We start from the raw sequence: 14342 nt of genomic DNA on the forward strand, positions 1-14342 counted from the left end.
GTAGATTACATATTGTGGAACTAATGGTTCCAGCAGAAGGTCTCAAAGCTTATGCATCTCTCATAAACCAACCCCAAAGACGCCAAGTTAGAAGGTTAAAGAACGCTAATTGGCTGTAAGCCCAAAGTCAAGTCAGATACCAACTTTTCAACTTAGTTCAAATAAACAACTGCTTACTAAAAATTTATTTGAAATGACCTGAGATGTTACAAAGAATACTAGCCAAGAGTAAGATACATAACTCCCAGGCTCACAATCTAAGACAGATAAATAACCCAAAATTGGGGTGGCATTTAAAAATTCTACAAAAGGAATGCGGATGGTATGAGAATAATGACGGTGGCGCTCGAACTCCTGTGTTATTTTTTAAATAAACTGTACTTCTAATAATAAAGATGGTAAGAGAGGACACTTAAGACACATGGATCTTCTGCTAAATACTCTTTTCATTCTACCCATCACCAGTCCACTTAGTCTACATTCAATGTATTATAACTCTCTGCTTTACTCTCATTCTACGCCCCACTCTCAATGCCACTCATCTTCCAAGTCTAAGCTATATTATCATTCTGGTCCTTTGTCATATGCTCCTTCTTATCTCCCTGGCTCTTTTTTCATCCCTTTTTCCAATTTTCTTCTCCACACTGAAGCCACCATGATCTTTCTAAAATTCTTATACACCATGGTTTCCTTTATAAAATTCTTTTCAACGGTCCCTATCACCTACTGGATAAAGTCCAGTCTAGTTAAGTTACATTGTCCAAAGTATATGCCTTTGTAGAGTATACAAGACATACAAAATCTGACCACCACTTTCTTGCCCACCTTCATCTCCTGTTATTTTCTCTATGAAAATAACACCTGACCACCTTGAAACCACTCACACTCAAGCAACTTCCAGAATACAACATACCTCAATGCCTTTATACATGCTGGTCCTTCTGTCTTGTAGTGTTCCCTATTCTTTGAGTCTCAGCTCAAATACTATCTGCTCTGAGATACTTCTCCTGATTTCCTTAGTCTTCTGTACTTATCCTGATAAAATTATCTTTATTGTAACATGATTGTGTTTTTTTCATGTACCCATTAAACTCTAAGATTCTTGATGACAGAGTATATCATTTCATATTTGTTTAATAATGTTTGGCAGCTTAGAGATAATAAATATGTTAGAACACCTAATATTTTGTGCAATACTTTAAGTGATTCCCTAGAATTACCCCATTTAATCCTCATAATAACCTTTCCCTACCTCATGAGAAGGTACTATTAGCATCACATTAGCATCATCTCACTTTACTTATGAGGAAACAAAAACACAGACACGTTAAGTATCTCACCCAAGAACAGGATTCCAAAACACCCAAGCAGTCTTATATTACTATAACTCATGCTTTTTAACTAGCAATATATGAATAAGATATAGACAGATATAGATATACTAAGGTAATAGAGATGAGAAACTTGAAAAGCAAGCAGCAGGGCTAAACAAAAGAGAGGAATGGGTAAAAGCGTGGCATAATGTAAAATACATTCAGAAAGATCAGTCGGAAATAAACCTACAATGTGACCTACTGACTCCCACAATTATCTGGGCTGAACTTGGAAAAAAAGGAAGGGGAAAGGGAAGGGGACAGAAGGGAGGGAGGGAGGGAGGAAGGAAGGAAAGAAGGAAGGGAGGGAGGGAGGGAGGGAGGACGGAAGGAAAGAAGGGAGGGAGGAAGGAGCGAAATGTCCTCCTCTTAGTAAATTAGCACCTCAATCTTGAGCAGTGTTTTCCCAAATTGTGCAGAAAACTAGTCTCCTAGGACGCTCAAAGAAGTACCTCCAGAATATCTTGTGGTAAAACGATTTAAGGAAATACTGGGTTAAGCAAAATCAACAGGTTTCTTTACTAGAGAATCGGGCAGTTAATAGATTGTGAATTATATAGTTCCCAATCTTACTTGAACACAGAACCCTTCTTTTATACAGCATGTCACAGGACTAGTGTTCAATGGGACGGTTTGAGATATTTGTGTTGCACCTACAATACCATTTGCGAACTCATCCCTATTCACTCATCTCCAAGTCAAATTAAGACAATTAAGGCAGAATACAGGAAGCGTGCACTAAGAGTACAAAGTCTAAGAAGTCTATTGGAAAGATGAAATGTTCTCAGATACTTTAACCCAAAAAGCTGTTCTCACCTCTATACACATCTTCACAGTATTTGTTTACAGCTCTACAACAGCATTTTATCCAGTCTAACTTTAACAATTTACTTGTATACATATGCTCTTGGAATTGTTACTGAAGAAGTTTTTTTATTCGTTTGCACACAGCCTCAGTTAAAATATTAATAATTATTAAATTAGATTATCCAAAGTGTTATGATTCAGAGAGAAAATTATTCCAAAAAACATTATAAAAAGCAAAAAGTAGATACCACTGTTATGTCAGCATATAATGCAACATATTTTTACAGCAAATGATCACCAATTCCTTATAAAACCAATTTCCACCTATATCAGTAACATAAGTAAGGTAACACTGTACGACATAGGGGATATATTAAACTGGGTAAGTAACTTTACCAGGTCAGATTGCACTAATGTTTTTATCATTATATTTGGTAGAATATATTTCACGATTTCATAACTTCAATTTATCTGGAAGCTTAACTGTTGCAACAGAAAAGTTCATATTAGAACAGTTCACATAAGACACTTCCAAGAATTACTTTACCTAGCAAATATTAGACAACTTGAAATTAAATATGTACTGACATAAAACTTAAAATGATAGACTACATTTCCTACAAATTCTTTTCCAATAGAAGAAAAATTGATTTATTCATTATTATAACAACCGAAGCTTCTTGGCCTTTTGGCTAAGGTCACATGTATAATATAACCAGAGTGCTACTAACTAGGATAGTTCCTAAAGTCTCTATCTACAGTATTAAATTACATTCATTTCAATTTTATCCTTCACCATAGTTTAAAACATCCCCTTTCTATTAAATAGTGCTAGATACTGGAAAAGTGACATTTATAACTCATATATTACCATGCAAGGGGAAAAGAAAATACAAATTACTAAATGTAATATAATCTACTTTTCTTTAATGACTTAAAAATAGTACTTATCACTGGAATTAAACTGGCATATAAATCAGAGCTCTACATGATAATTATTGACACTCTGGAGTCTTTCATATCAAATACATGATCTAACGAACGATGTGTCACTGGGACATGAAGAAAAGTAAAGGCTAATATAAATACTTAATTCCTGAATCACAACAAATTTAAAGTAACAGGATAAACACTATTGAAAACCAAAGTATTCTCCCTAGGTAAGCAGTCTTTTTATAAGCGATCTTTTTGATTAGAGATAGAAAACAAGTTTTCTTTTCTTACCTATTCGGTCAAATGTTTTATCACATTTAGGACACTGCAATATTTTTTTGTTGCTGTTCTGAATGACCACTGGAGTTAATCCCTCATGAATATTCCCTACAGAATCACCAGCCTCAGGCTCTTCTTCTGCATCATTATGATCCTTTTCACTTTGTTCTTCAATGTCAGAGTATTCATCTGACATCTCCTCCTCTAACTCATCTTCTTCAGCATTATATTCACTTCCAGGATCCTCAGAATCATTTCTATCTGACTTTTCCTTATCAAAATTTTCTTGATTCAAATTGTCTGACCCATCGCCACTTTCCTGTTCATCATCGCTGGTGTCATCAAACTTAACAGGGCACTTTCGATTCCTTTTTGACCTTCTTGTGGAGAAACTTCTCTCCAGCATTTTTAACCCATGTTTTTTCCCTAATAAAAGAGACCTATGGGTTTTAGCCAGATGATTCTCTAAAGACTTTTTATAACAAAAATGTCTACTACAGAATTTGCACTGATGATTATTTGATAGTCTTCCAGTTAATTCATTTAGTGTTTCTTCTGGTGATGACTTTTCAGTTAGCTCTGAATGAAAAGAGGCAACATTTTCGTTATTTAACAACTTCACTGCATCGATAATGTCCAAAAATTTTGCAGCTTCTAAAACAAGAGGTATTTCATATTTGTACACAAAAAATTCTGATGTGTAAAGAAATTCAAGCAAATGCTGAAAAACTGAATGTGTTACATGATCCAGGGTGACAACATCAGTGCTTGGATTTTTGCTCAAACACGCATGAAAATAACTACTGCCAACAGCAACGACTACTTTATGTGCACTAAATTCTTTTCCTTCCACTATGATAAGCAAATCACAAAAAGATGGTTGCTTCTGCCTATCATCATTTAAATATTTTAGCAAATTCTTATTATACTGCAAAGAACTCAAAAGCTTTCTCTGATCTGGAGAGGGAGGAAGTTCCTGATAACAGTGAAGGGCTTCAGGAGTTGGTCTTTCTGCAGAATGAGTATAGGTCACTTGGTCACACTCCACTGCAACATTTCCTTCTGAAGAATCTTTATGATAGCCTAGATGGATCTTCTCAAGATTTGAAGTAACCTTTCTCCTCTTCTTCATTGCAGTACAGCAATTTCAGAACAAGAAACTTCATAAGTGTCTTAAGTGATTTATAAAGGAAAACTAGATTGTCTTGGATAACAGCTTCTGAAGGGGCGTGCCCAAGGGTTTCATGGTCTGCAAAAGAGTGAGAACCACGTAAAATAACTTCATGGCAAAGCAATGCTAGATCAGCCAATGGCAATCATCAACGAATTCCTTCTAATTATAACTAAATGATGATAAAATCACAGCTTACACTCATTCGTGGCAAAGATTTTGGGGCGGAGAACAAGGAGGGCTGGGTTTAGAAAAGGCAGCCAACAAAAGAATAATTTTAAAGGAACCTAGGCACACCTTCCAGGCCTGATTCACGAACAGGGTGAAAATACCCTGGCAGAAATGGGAGAGGTCTTCCAAGATCGTTGACTGTGCGGGTTGAGGAGGCTGTAGTCGTGGTTTAGGGGTGCTGGGATGGTGACAATAAGGCCGTGGCGGCCGCGAGATCCTAGTCTCTCCATTAACATGTTTTCCTCGGGCAGGCAAGGCACAGCTCTTCAGGAATAGAGAGCGTCCCTCGGCCAAAACCACCCGGTGAGAGACGGCCCCAGGAGGGGCGCAGAGAAGAAGTGGGGTCAACCAGAGGGACGACTAAAGGAAGCAGAAGAGCTTTCCCAGGCCCTGGCGAGGCGGAGAATGCGCTTGTAGTCGGCGATCCCGCTACCCTTCCCACCCAGTTTCCCTGGGAAAACGCCCCACAGATCCATTACCGGGAACCCAAGGCTCCCCCGCTGGCTCCCAGCAGCTGAGCTCCACTCTGGGCGCGCTCGCTCCTGCGCCTACCCACTTCCGGGTTCAGCCCCCCACCTCACCACCCCCTCCCCTCCCCTCCGCTCCTTCCCCTCCCAGAGCTCCGCCGCCTCCGCAGCCACCGAACACGTCAACTGCTCGCGCAGCCTCCAAGCCCTCCTGAGAGACCGGCGCGCGGCCCTGCGCGAACGAGTGCGCATGTGCGCGCACCGCGCTTTACGCATGCTCTGTAAGTTCCCCGTGCTCCCTTGGAGACCCTAGCTGCACCCCGAATCCGTTACTCCGGGTTTTCGCAGTGGCTCGGTGGCCTACTCCGAACGAAACCGTGAGGCTTTGCTGAGGGAGGGCAATGGGAGAGGGGAGGATTGACGCAGAGTTTAGAAGTAGTTTGCAGAGGTGCCGTAGCACGGAAGGATTTCATCCTAACTGGTGTGTTTGTAATCAACTGGTGTTTGTAATCAACCAAACAGCAACTGCCGGAAGCCAGTCCCAGCTAACCTGCTGGTGTGTACGAAAGAACCCAGCGATGCTGATCTCGTTTCGTTATTTTTCTGACTTAAACGACTAAATCTAAACGCGATTACTAAGAAAAAAAAATTATACCTATCATTGTACACAGAAAAAAAAAAAATAGAAAACGTATATAGAAGCGTAAAGCTGATAGGACAGGAAGGGAAGCCGAAACAAAAAGTAAAGAAAAATCCGCAAGGACAACTTTTGGAACTAGTGCCTGAGATTTTGGATTTCTGAGAGTCCCAGGAGGTGCTGATAATCATGATCTGAGGACCGTATTATGAAGAGCAAGGGCCTAGAGGATGTGATTTTACAGGCATAAGGAATATAAGATGAAGGCTGAGACAAAATAGTATGGGTGGCCTAATTTTTTTTCCCCCACCCGCTCGTCCCTCCCATACACATATAGCCTGACATCTAGAAGGGCCTCACTCCATGGAAGAACTGCAGAGGTGGACTCCCCACCGGCAGACCCGAGGAAGCTTTGAAGAAACTTGCCCGTCTCCGGTTTTCTTGGGAATTGAAAAAATAAAATTTTTAAGCCTTTCATGAAAATTCCTAGCAAAAACTCACATTCATATGGATTTGCACAAAGATTCATATCACCTGTGAGACTCATCCCGCAAAAACTAGCCACACTGAAAAAAGAGTAAAATGTAAAACCAAGATAGAAAAAGAATGGTAGTCTGCAGATATGGCAATTATCAGAAACAAGTATATTTAAAGAAATAAAGAAAAATGAAAAAATTATCAAAAATAACTAAGCAGATTAAAAGAATAATTTAGAAGTGAAAGCTGTCATCATATTAGTACTTAGAACATTGATGGAAATGTGTAAGTTTTTTTATTAAAACAGACGGGCTGATCCAAGATAGAACAGTATAAATGCAAAGAAATAGAAAAAAATTATGATAAGAGCAAATAATGAAATAGTGAAATATACAATAAAGAGAACCAATAGAACAAAAATTTGGGTATTGGGATATGTAAAAGGTTTAGAAACTTTTGGAAAGATTTGGTATTGCCAGTTTTACCCCACTCTTCAAAAAATTTAAAATGGTTAGCAGGGGCAGGTCACATTTCATTTTATGAGACAAGCATAATGATTATACCCAAACTTGAAAATACATTGCAGGAAATGAACATTACAGGTCAAACTCATAAATTAGGTGCAAAAATCGTAGACCTACAAGTGATGTGTTTGTGGTGTGTGTGTGTGTGTGTGTGAGAGAGAGAGAGAGAGAGAGACAACTGAACTAAACTGGATTTAATAAAGGAATGGAAGATTTAGTTAGCACTTAAAAATAAACGTGTAATTCTTCATATTAACAGAATGAAAGGTAAAAAACCATTGATCATCTCAATAGATGCAGAAAAATATTTGATAAATTTAACACATGATTTTTTAAAAATCTCAAACAAGGAAGAGAAAATGTCAATATAAATAGAAGCTACTGAAAAATTTTTAAATGGAGCAAATATCACACAATGAAACATTGAAAACTTCCATGGAATTTGAGAATAAACCAAGTATGCCCTCTATCATTACTTGACTTTTTTTTTTTTTTTCTTTTTTGAGACAGAGTCTCGCTCTGTCACCCAGGCTGGAGTGCAATGGCGCTATCTTGGCTCATTGCAACCTCTGCCTCCCAGGTTTAAGCAATTCTCCTGCCTCAGCCTCCTGAGTAGCTGTGACTACAGGTGCATGCCACCACACCAGGCTAATTTTTGTATCTTTAGTAGAGACGGGATTTCACTATGTTGGCCAGGCTAGTCTCGAACTCCTGACTTCAGGTGATCCACCTCGGCCTCCCAAAGAGCTGGGATTACAGGTGTGAGCCATGGTGCCTGGCCTACTTGATATTTTAATAGAGGCCTTACCTAGGAGAAATAAGCATAAGTCAGAAATAGAATGTATGTTTTAGGAAGATTAAAATTATCATCATTTGTTTTAAGTATGTTGGTGACATATTTAGATATTTAGAAAAGTTGTTTTAAATCCTATGGATTATTTTTGACTTTTTAATTTCAATAGGTTTGGGGGAACAGGTGGTGTTTGGTTACATGAATAAGTTCTTTAGTGATGATTTCTGAGATTTTGGTGCACCCATCATTCAAGCACTGTACACTATACCCAATGTGTAGCCTTTTATCCGTCACCCCCCTCCCACCCTTTCCCTGAATTCCCAGAATCCATTGTATTATTCTTATGCCTTTGCATCCTCATTGTTTAGCTCCCACTTATGAGTGAGAACATATGATACTTAATTTTCCATTCCTGAGTTACTTCAGTTAGAATAATAGTCTCCAATCCAGGTTGCTGCAAATGCCATTATTTCGTTCCTTTTTATGGCTGAGTAGTAGTCCATAATACATATGTATACCACAATTTCTTTATCCACTCATTGATTGATGGGCATTCAGGCTGGTTCCATATTTTTGCAGTTGCGAATTGTGCTGCTACAAGCCTGCATATGCAAATATATTTTTCATATAACGACTTATTTTCCTCTGGGTAGATACTCAGGAGTGGGATTGCTGGATTAACTGGTAATTCTTTAGGGAATCTCCACACTGTTTTCCATAGTGGTTGTACTAGTTTACATTCCCACCAGTAGTGTAAAAGTGTTCCCTTTTCACCATGTCCCCGCCAACATCTATTTACTTTTTGATTATAACCATTCTTGCAGGATTAAGGTGGTATCACATTGTGGTTTTGATTTGTATTTCCCTGATCATTAGTGATGTTGAGCATTTTTTCATGTTTGTTGGCCATTTGTATTTATCTTCTTTTGAGGATTATCTATTCATGTCTTTAGCCCACTTTTTGATGGAATTGTTTTTTTCTTACTGATTTGTTTGAGTTCCTGTAGACATTTCTAAGGTTTTTTCCCCACTCTGTGGGTTCTCTGTATACTCTGCTGATTGTTTCTTTTGCTGTGCAGAGACTTTTAATTTAATTAAGCCCCATCTATTTATCTTTGTTTTGGTTGCATTTATTTTTGGGCTCTTGGTCATGAAGTTTTTGCCTAAGCCAATGTCTATAAGGGTTTTTCCAATGTTATCTTCTAGACTTTTTATGGTTTCACATCCTAGATTTAAGTCTTTGATCCATCTTGGGTTGATTTTTTTATAGGTGAGAGATAAGGATCACCTCCTTGGCTAGGTGTATTCCTAAGAAATTTATTTTATTTTTTTGCAGCTATTGTAAAGGTGGTTGAGTTATTGATTTGATTCTCAGCTTGGACGCTGTTGGTGTATAGCAAAGTTACTGATTTGTGTACATTAATTTTATATCCTAAAATTTTGCTTAATTCATTTATCAATTCTAAGAGCTTTTTGGAGGAATGTGTAGGGATTTCCAGGTATCATATCATCAGCAAACAGCAACAGTTTGACTTCTTCACTGATTTTGATGCCCTTTATTTTTTCTCATCTGATTGCTCTGGCTCAGACTTCCAGTACTGTGTTGAATAGAAATAGTGAGAGCGGGCATCGTTTTTTTGTTCCAGTTCTCGGGGGGAATGCTTTCAACTTTTCCCCATTCAGTATAATGTTGGCTGTGAATATGTCATGGATGGCTTTTATTTTGTTAAGGTATGTCCCTTCTATGCCGATTTTGCTGAAAGTTTTAACCACAAAGGGATGCTGGATTTTTGTAAAATGCATTTTCTGTGTCTATTAAGATGATCATGTGACTTTTGTTTCTAATTCTGTTTACGTGGTATATCACATTTATTGACTTGTGCATGTTAAACCATCCCTGGTATGAAACCCATTGGATCATGGTCGATTATCTTTTCCATGTGCTGTTGTAGAGGATTTTTGCATCTGTTTTCATCAGGGATATTGATCTGTAGTGTTCTTTTTTTGTTATATCCTTTCCTGGTTTTGGTATTAGGGTGATACTGACTTCATAGAATTATTTAGGGAAGATTCCCTCTTTCTCTGTCTTGTGGAATAGTGTCGATAGGATTGGTACCAATTTCTCGTTCAATGTCTGATAGAATCCAGCTGCAAATCCATCTGGTCCTGGACTTTTTGTTTTGTTTTGTTTTGGTAGACAATTTTTTAATTACCATTTCAGTGTCACTGCTTGTTATTTGTCCCTTCAGAGTTTCTAACTTTTCCTGGTTTAAGCTGGGAGGGTTGTGCATTTCCAGGAATTTATCTGTCTCCTCTAGGTTTTCTAATTTATGCACATAAAGATGTACCCAGTAGCCTTTAATAATCTTTTGTATTTCTGTGGTATCAGTTGTAATATCTCTCATTTCATCTCTAATTGTGCTTAATTTGATTTTCTCCCTTTTCTTGTTTAATCTCCTCACTAGTGGTCTATCGATTTTATTTGTCTTTTCAAAGAATCAGCCTTTTGTTTTATTTATCTTTTGTATTTTTTTTTTGTTTCATTATCATTTAGCTCTGCTCTAATCTTTGTTACTGCTTTTCTTCTGCTGGGTTTAGATTTGGTTTGTTCTAGTTTCTTTAGTTCCTTGAGCTGTGACCTTAAATTGTCTATTTGTGCTCTTTCAGACTTTTTGATTTAGGCATTTAAGGCTATGAACTTTCCTCTTAGCGCTGCTTTTGCTGTATCCCAGAGGTTTTGATAGGTTGTGTCACTATTATTGTTCAGTTCAGAGAATTTTTAAATTCCCATCTTGATTTCATTGTTGACCTAATGATCATTCAGGAGCAGATTATTTAATTTCCAAGGTTTTGAGGGTTTCTTTTGGAGCTGATTTCTAATTTTATTCCACTGTGATCTGAAAGAGCACTTGTTATAATTTCAGTTTTCTTAAATTTATTGAGACTCATTTTGTGGCCTATCATATGGTCTTTCTTGGAGAATGTTCCATGTGCTGATGATATATTTTGTAGTTGTCGGGTAGAATGTTCTGTAAATACATTTTAAGTCAATTTGTTCTAAAGTATAGTTTAAATCCAATTTTTTTGTTTAATTTCTGTCTTGATAACCTGTTTAGTGCTGTCAGTGGAGTATTGAAGTCCCCCGATATTACTGTGTTGCCATCTGTCTCATTTCTTAGGTCTAGTAGTAATTGTTTTGTAAATGCAGGAGCTCCAGTATTAGGTGTATATATATTTAGGACTGTGATATTTTCCTGTTGGACAAGGCCTTTTATCATTATATAATTTCCCTCTTTGTCTTTTTTAACTGCTGTTGCTTTAAAGTTTGTTTTGTCTGATATAAGGATAGCTATTCCTCCTTGCTTTTGGTGTCCATTTGCATGGAATATCTTTTTCCACCCCTTCTTTATATGTTGAGTCTCTTGGAGACAACAGATACTTGGTTGATGAATTTTTATCCATTTTGCCATTCTATATTTTTAAGTGGAGCATTTTGACCATTTACATTCAACAGTACTATTGAGATGTGAGGTACTATTCTATTCATTATGCTATTTGTTGCCTGAATACCTTGCTTTTGTTTTTTCATTGTGTTTTTATTTTATAGGTACTGTGAGATTTATGCTTTAAGGAGGTTTTATTTTGGTGTATTTTGAGGATTTGTTCCAAGATTTAGAGCTCTTTTTAGCAGTTCTTGTAGTGCTTGGTAGTGGTGAATTCTCTCAGCATTTGTTTGCCTAAAAAAAGACTGTATCTTTCCTTCAGTTTTGAAGCTTAGCTTTGCTGGATACAAAATTCTTGGCTGGTTATTTTGTTTAAGGAGGATAAAGATAGGGCCCCAATCCCTTCTAGCTTGTAGGGTTTCTGCTGAGAAATCTACTGTTATTCTGATAGGTTTTCCTTCATGAGTTACCTGATACTTTTGCCTCATGGCTGTTAAGATTCTTTACTTCATCTTGACTTTAGGTAACCTTATGACTGTATGCCTAGGTGATGATCGTTTTGCAATAAATTTCCCAGGTATTCTATGAGCTTCTTGTATTTGGATGTCTCTATCTCTAGCAAGACTGGGAAAACTTTTTTTCAATTAGTCTCTTAAATGTGTTTTCCAAACTTTTAGATTTCTCTTCTTCCTTAGGAACACCAGTTATTTCTAGGTTTGGTCATTTAACATAATCCCAAACTTCTTGGAGGCCTATGTTCTTTTTTTAAATTATTTTTTCTTTGTCTTGGTTGGATTGAGTTAATTCAAAAGCCTTGTCTTTGAGCTCTGAATTTCTTTCTTTTACCTGGGCAATTCTGTTGCTGAGACTTTCCATTGTATTTTGCATTTCTCTAAGTATGTCCTTCATTTCCAGAAGTTGTGATTTTTTTTTTTTATTTATGCTATCTATTTCACTGAAGGTTGTTCCCTTGATATCTTGTATGTTTTTTTATATTGCACTAAGATGGGCTTCACCTTTCTCTGGTACCTCCTTGATTACTTAATAATCAACTTTCTGAATTCTTTTTCTGGCAATTCAGAGTTTTCTTCTTGGTTTGGATCCATTGATGTTGAGCTACTGTGATCTTTTTATGTTGTTAAAGAACCTTTTTTTGTCATATTACCAGAATTGTTTTTCTGGTTACTTCTCTTTTGGGTAGACTACATTAGAGAGAAGATCTGGGGCTCAAGGGCTACTGTTCAGATTCCTCCATCCCATGGATTGCTCCCTTAATGTGGTGCTCTCCCCCTTCCCCTAGGTTTGTGGTTTCCTGAGAGCCAGGCTGCAATGATTTTTATTTTTCTTCTGGATGGAGCCACCCAGTGGAGCTACCAGGCTCCAGAAGTGTCTGCACAGAGTCCTGTGATGTGAACTCTCTTCAGGTTTCTCAGCTGTGGATACCAGCACCTGCTCCAGTGTAGGTAGCAGGGGAGTGAAGTGGATTCTGTGAGGGTACTTGGTTGTATTTTTGTTAAATGTGCTGGTTTTCTGTTGGTTGGCCTCTAGCCAGGAGATAATGCTTTCAAGACTACATCACCTCCGGTTGTGTAGGAAGGATACAAAACTTGCCCTAGACTCAGGTATTAGGCAGGGCCATAGAGTTCCTCAGGAACTATGTCCTTTGTCTTTGGCTACCAGGGCAGGTAGAGAAAGACTATCAGGTGGGTACAGGGTTAGGTGTGTCTGAACTCAGACTCTCCTTGGGCAGGGTTTGCCATGGCTGCTGTAGGGATGGGGGTGTGGTTCTCACGCCAATGGAGTTACGTTCCCAGGGGGATTATGGCTGCCTTTGCTGCATGTAGTTCACCAAGAAAGTGGGGGAAAGCCGGCACTTACAGACCTTACCCGGCTCCCACACAGCCCAAAAGGCCAGTCTCACTCCCACCATGCCCCACTAACAGCACTGAATTTATTTCCAGATGGCATGTGAGCAGGGCTGAGAACTTGCCCTAGGCTACCAGCCTCCCAACTGAGAAAGCAAGCAGAGCTTTCAGGTTTCATGCCTCCCTGCATGCCTCAGCTGCTGTGCTGTGTCTAGACTCCCGATTTGCTCCCTCTCCCAAGTTCTGTCCAGAAACTTTGCATTCAATCAAAATTGTTCAGCTGGAAGTTTCCTTCTCTTGCCATTTTTGTTTTGTTTTGTTTTGGTTTGGTTTGGTTTGGTTTGGTTTGGTTTTTTTGAGACAGAGTCTCACTTTGTCGCCCAGACTGGAGTGCAGTGGTGGCGATCTTGACTCACTGCAACCTCCACCTCCCAGGCTCAAGCAGTTCTCCTGCTTCAGCCTCCTGAGTAGCTGGGACTACAGGCAAGTGCCACAATGCCTGGCTAATTTTTTGTATTTTTAGGAGGGACAGGGTTTCCCCATGTTTGCCAGGCTGGTCTTGAACTCCTTACCTCAGGTTATCTGCCTGCCCCAACCTCCCAAAGTGCTGGGATTACAGGTGTGGAACCACAACACCTGACCTCTCCTGTGGTCTTTTCCCAGTCCCCCTGGCAGCCCTTTCCAAAAACCCCTGTGAGACAAAGTCAGAAATGGCTTCCCTGGGGACCAAGAGTGTGCATAGGGCTGCGTCTTCTACTCCCGTATTTCGCTCAGCTCTCTAAATTTGTCTCAGCTCCGTGTAAGTCCAAATCCTTCTCCTGTGACCTGGACCTTCAGGTTCCCCAGTAGGGGTAGGTATTTGGAGGCAGATGATCCCACTTTTACACGTTCACACTTTGGGGATTCACAGTTTTTCCACTGTCTCCCGGGGCAGCTATCTGCTTCCTTCAAAGGGTCTGTGGATTCTCTCAGCTTTCCTGGCATGTTCCTATAGTAGTTCCTGGAGCAAAAGTTCACTATGTGAGCCTCCACACACTGCTCTGTCCATCCAAGTGGGAGCTGTAAGTTAGTCCTGCCCCCTATTCACCAATTTTTTTTCCATATGGAGAAATTATTAGTTAATGAAGTTGCAGGATATAATATTGAAGTACAAAATAAAATAGTATTTACCTATAACAACTGTGATGGTTCATTTTGTCAACTTGGCTAGGCTGTGGTACCCAATTATGGGGTCAAACATCCTGAGGATGTTGTTGTGGAGGGGTGTTTTATATGTGATTAACAGGCAAATAAGTAGACTTTGAGTAAAGAAAATTACCCTCCATAATGTGGTAGACCTCAT

At 38.8% G+C, this 14342-nt stretch overlaps 2 protein-coding genes across 2 annotated transcripts in view; one reads left to right on the forward strand and one right to left on the reverse strand.

Moving 5' to 3' along the window:
• Positions 1-5365, reverse strand: part of ZBTB41 (zinc finger and BTB domain containing 41) — a 55469-nt gene extending 50104 nt beyond the window's left edge. Inside the window, exons 1-2 of the mRNA XM_033196222.1 lie at positions 5274-5365; positions 3405-4641 (exon numbers count right to left, since the gene is read on the reverse strand). Of these exons, the coding sequence (XP_033052113.1) occupies positions 3405-4524 (1120 nt within the window). The 5' untranslated portion in view covers positions 4525-4641; positions 5274-5365. The remainder of the gene's footprint in view (positions 1-3404; positions 4642-5273) is intronic.
• Positions 5366-5545: 180 nt separating this feature from the next.
• CRB1 (crumbs cell polarity complex component 1) overlaps positions 5546-14342 on the forward strand; it is a 281276-nt gene continuing 272479 nt past the window's right edge. The window contains exons 1-2 of the mRNA XM_033196012.1: positions 5546-5638; positions 12436-12594. The gene's annotated coding sequence lies outside the window, so the exon portion shown is untranslated. The remainder of the gene's footprint in view (positions 5639-12435; positions 12595-14342) is intronic.

The sequence above is a fragment of the Trachypithecus francoisi genome, unplaced genomic scaffold (assembly GCF_009764315.1).
Source record: "Trachypithecus francoisi isolate TF-2019V2 unplaced genomic scaffold, Tfra_2.0 Lachesis_group5, whole genome shotgun sequence".
NCBI lineage: Eukaryota > Metazoa > Chordata > Mammalia > Primates > Cercopithecidae > Trachypithecus > Trachypithecus francoisi.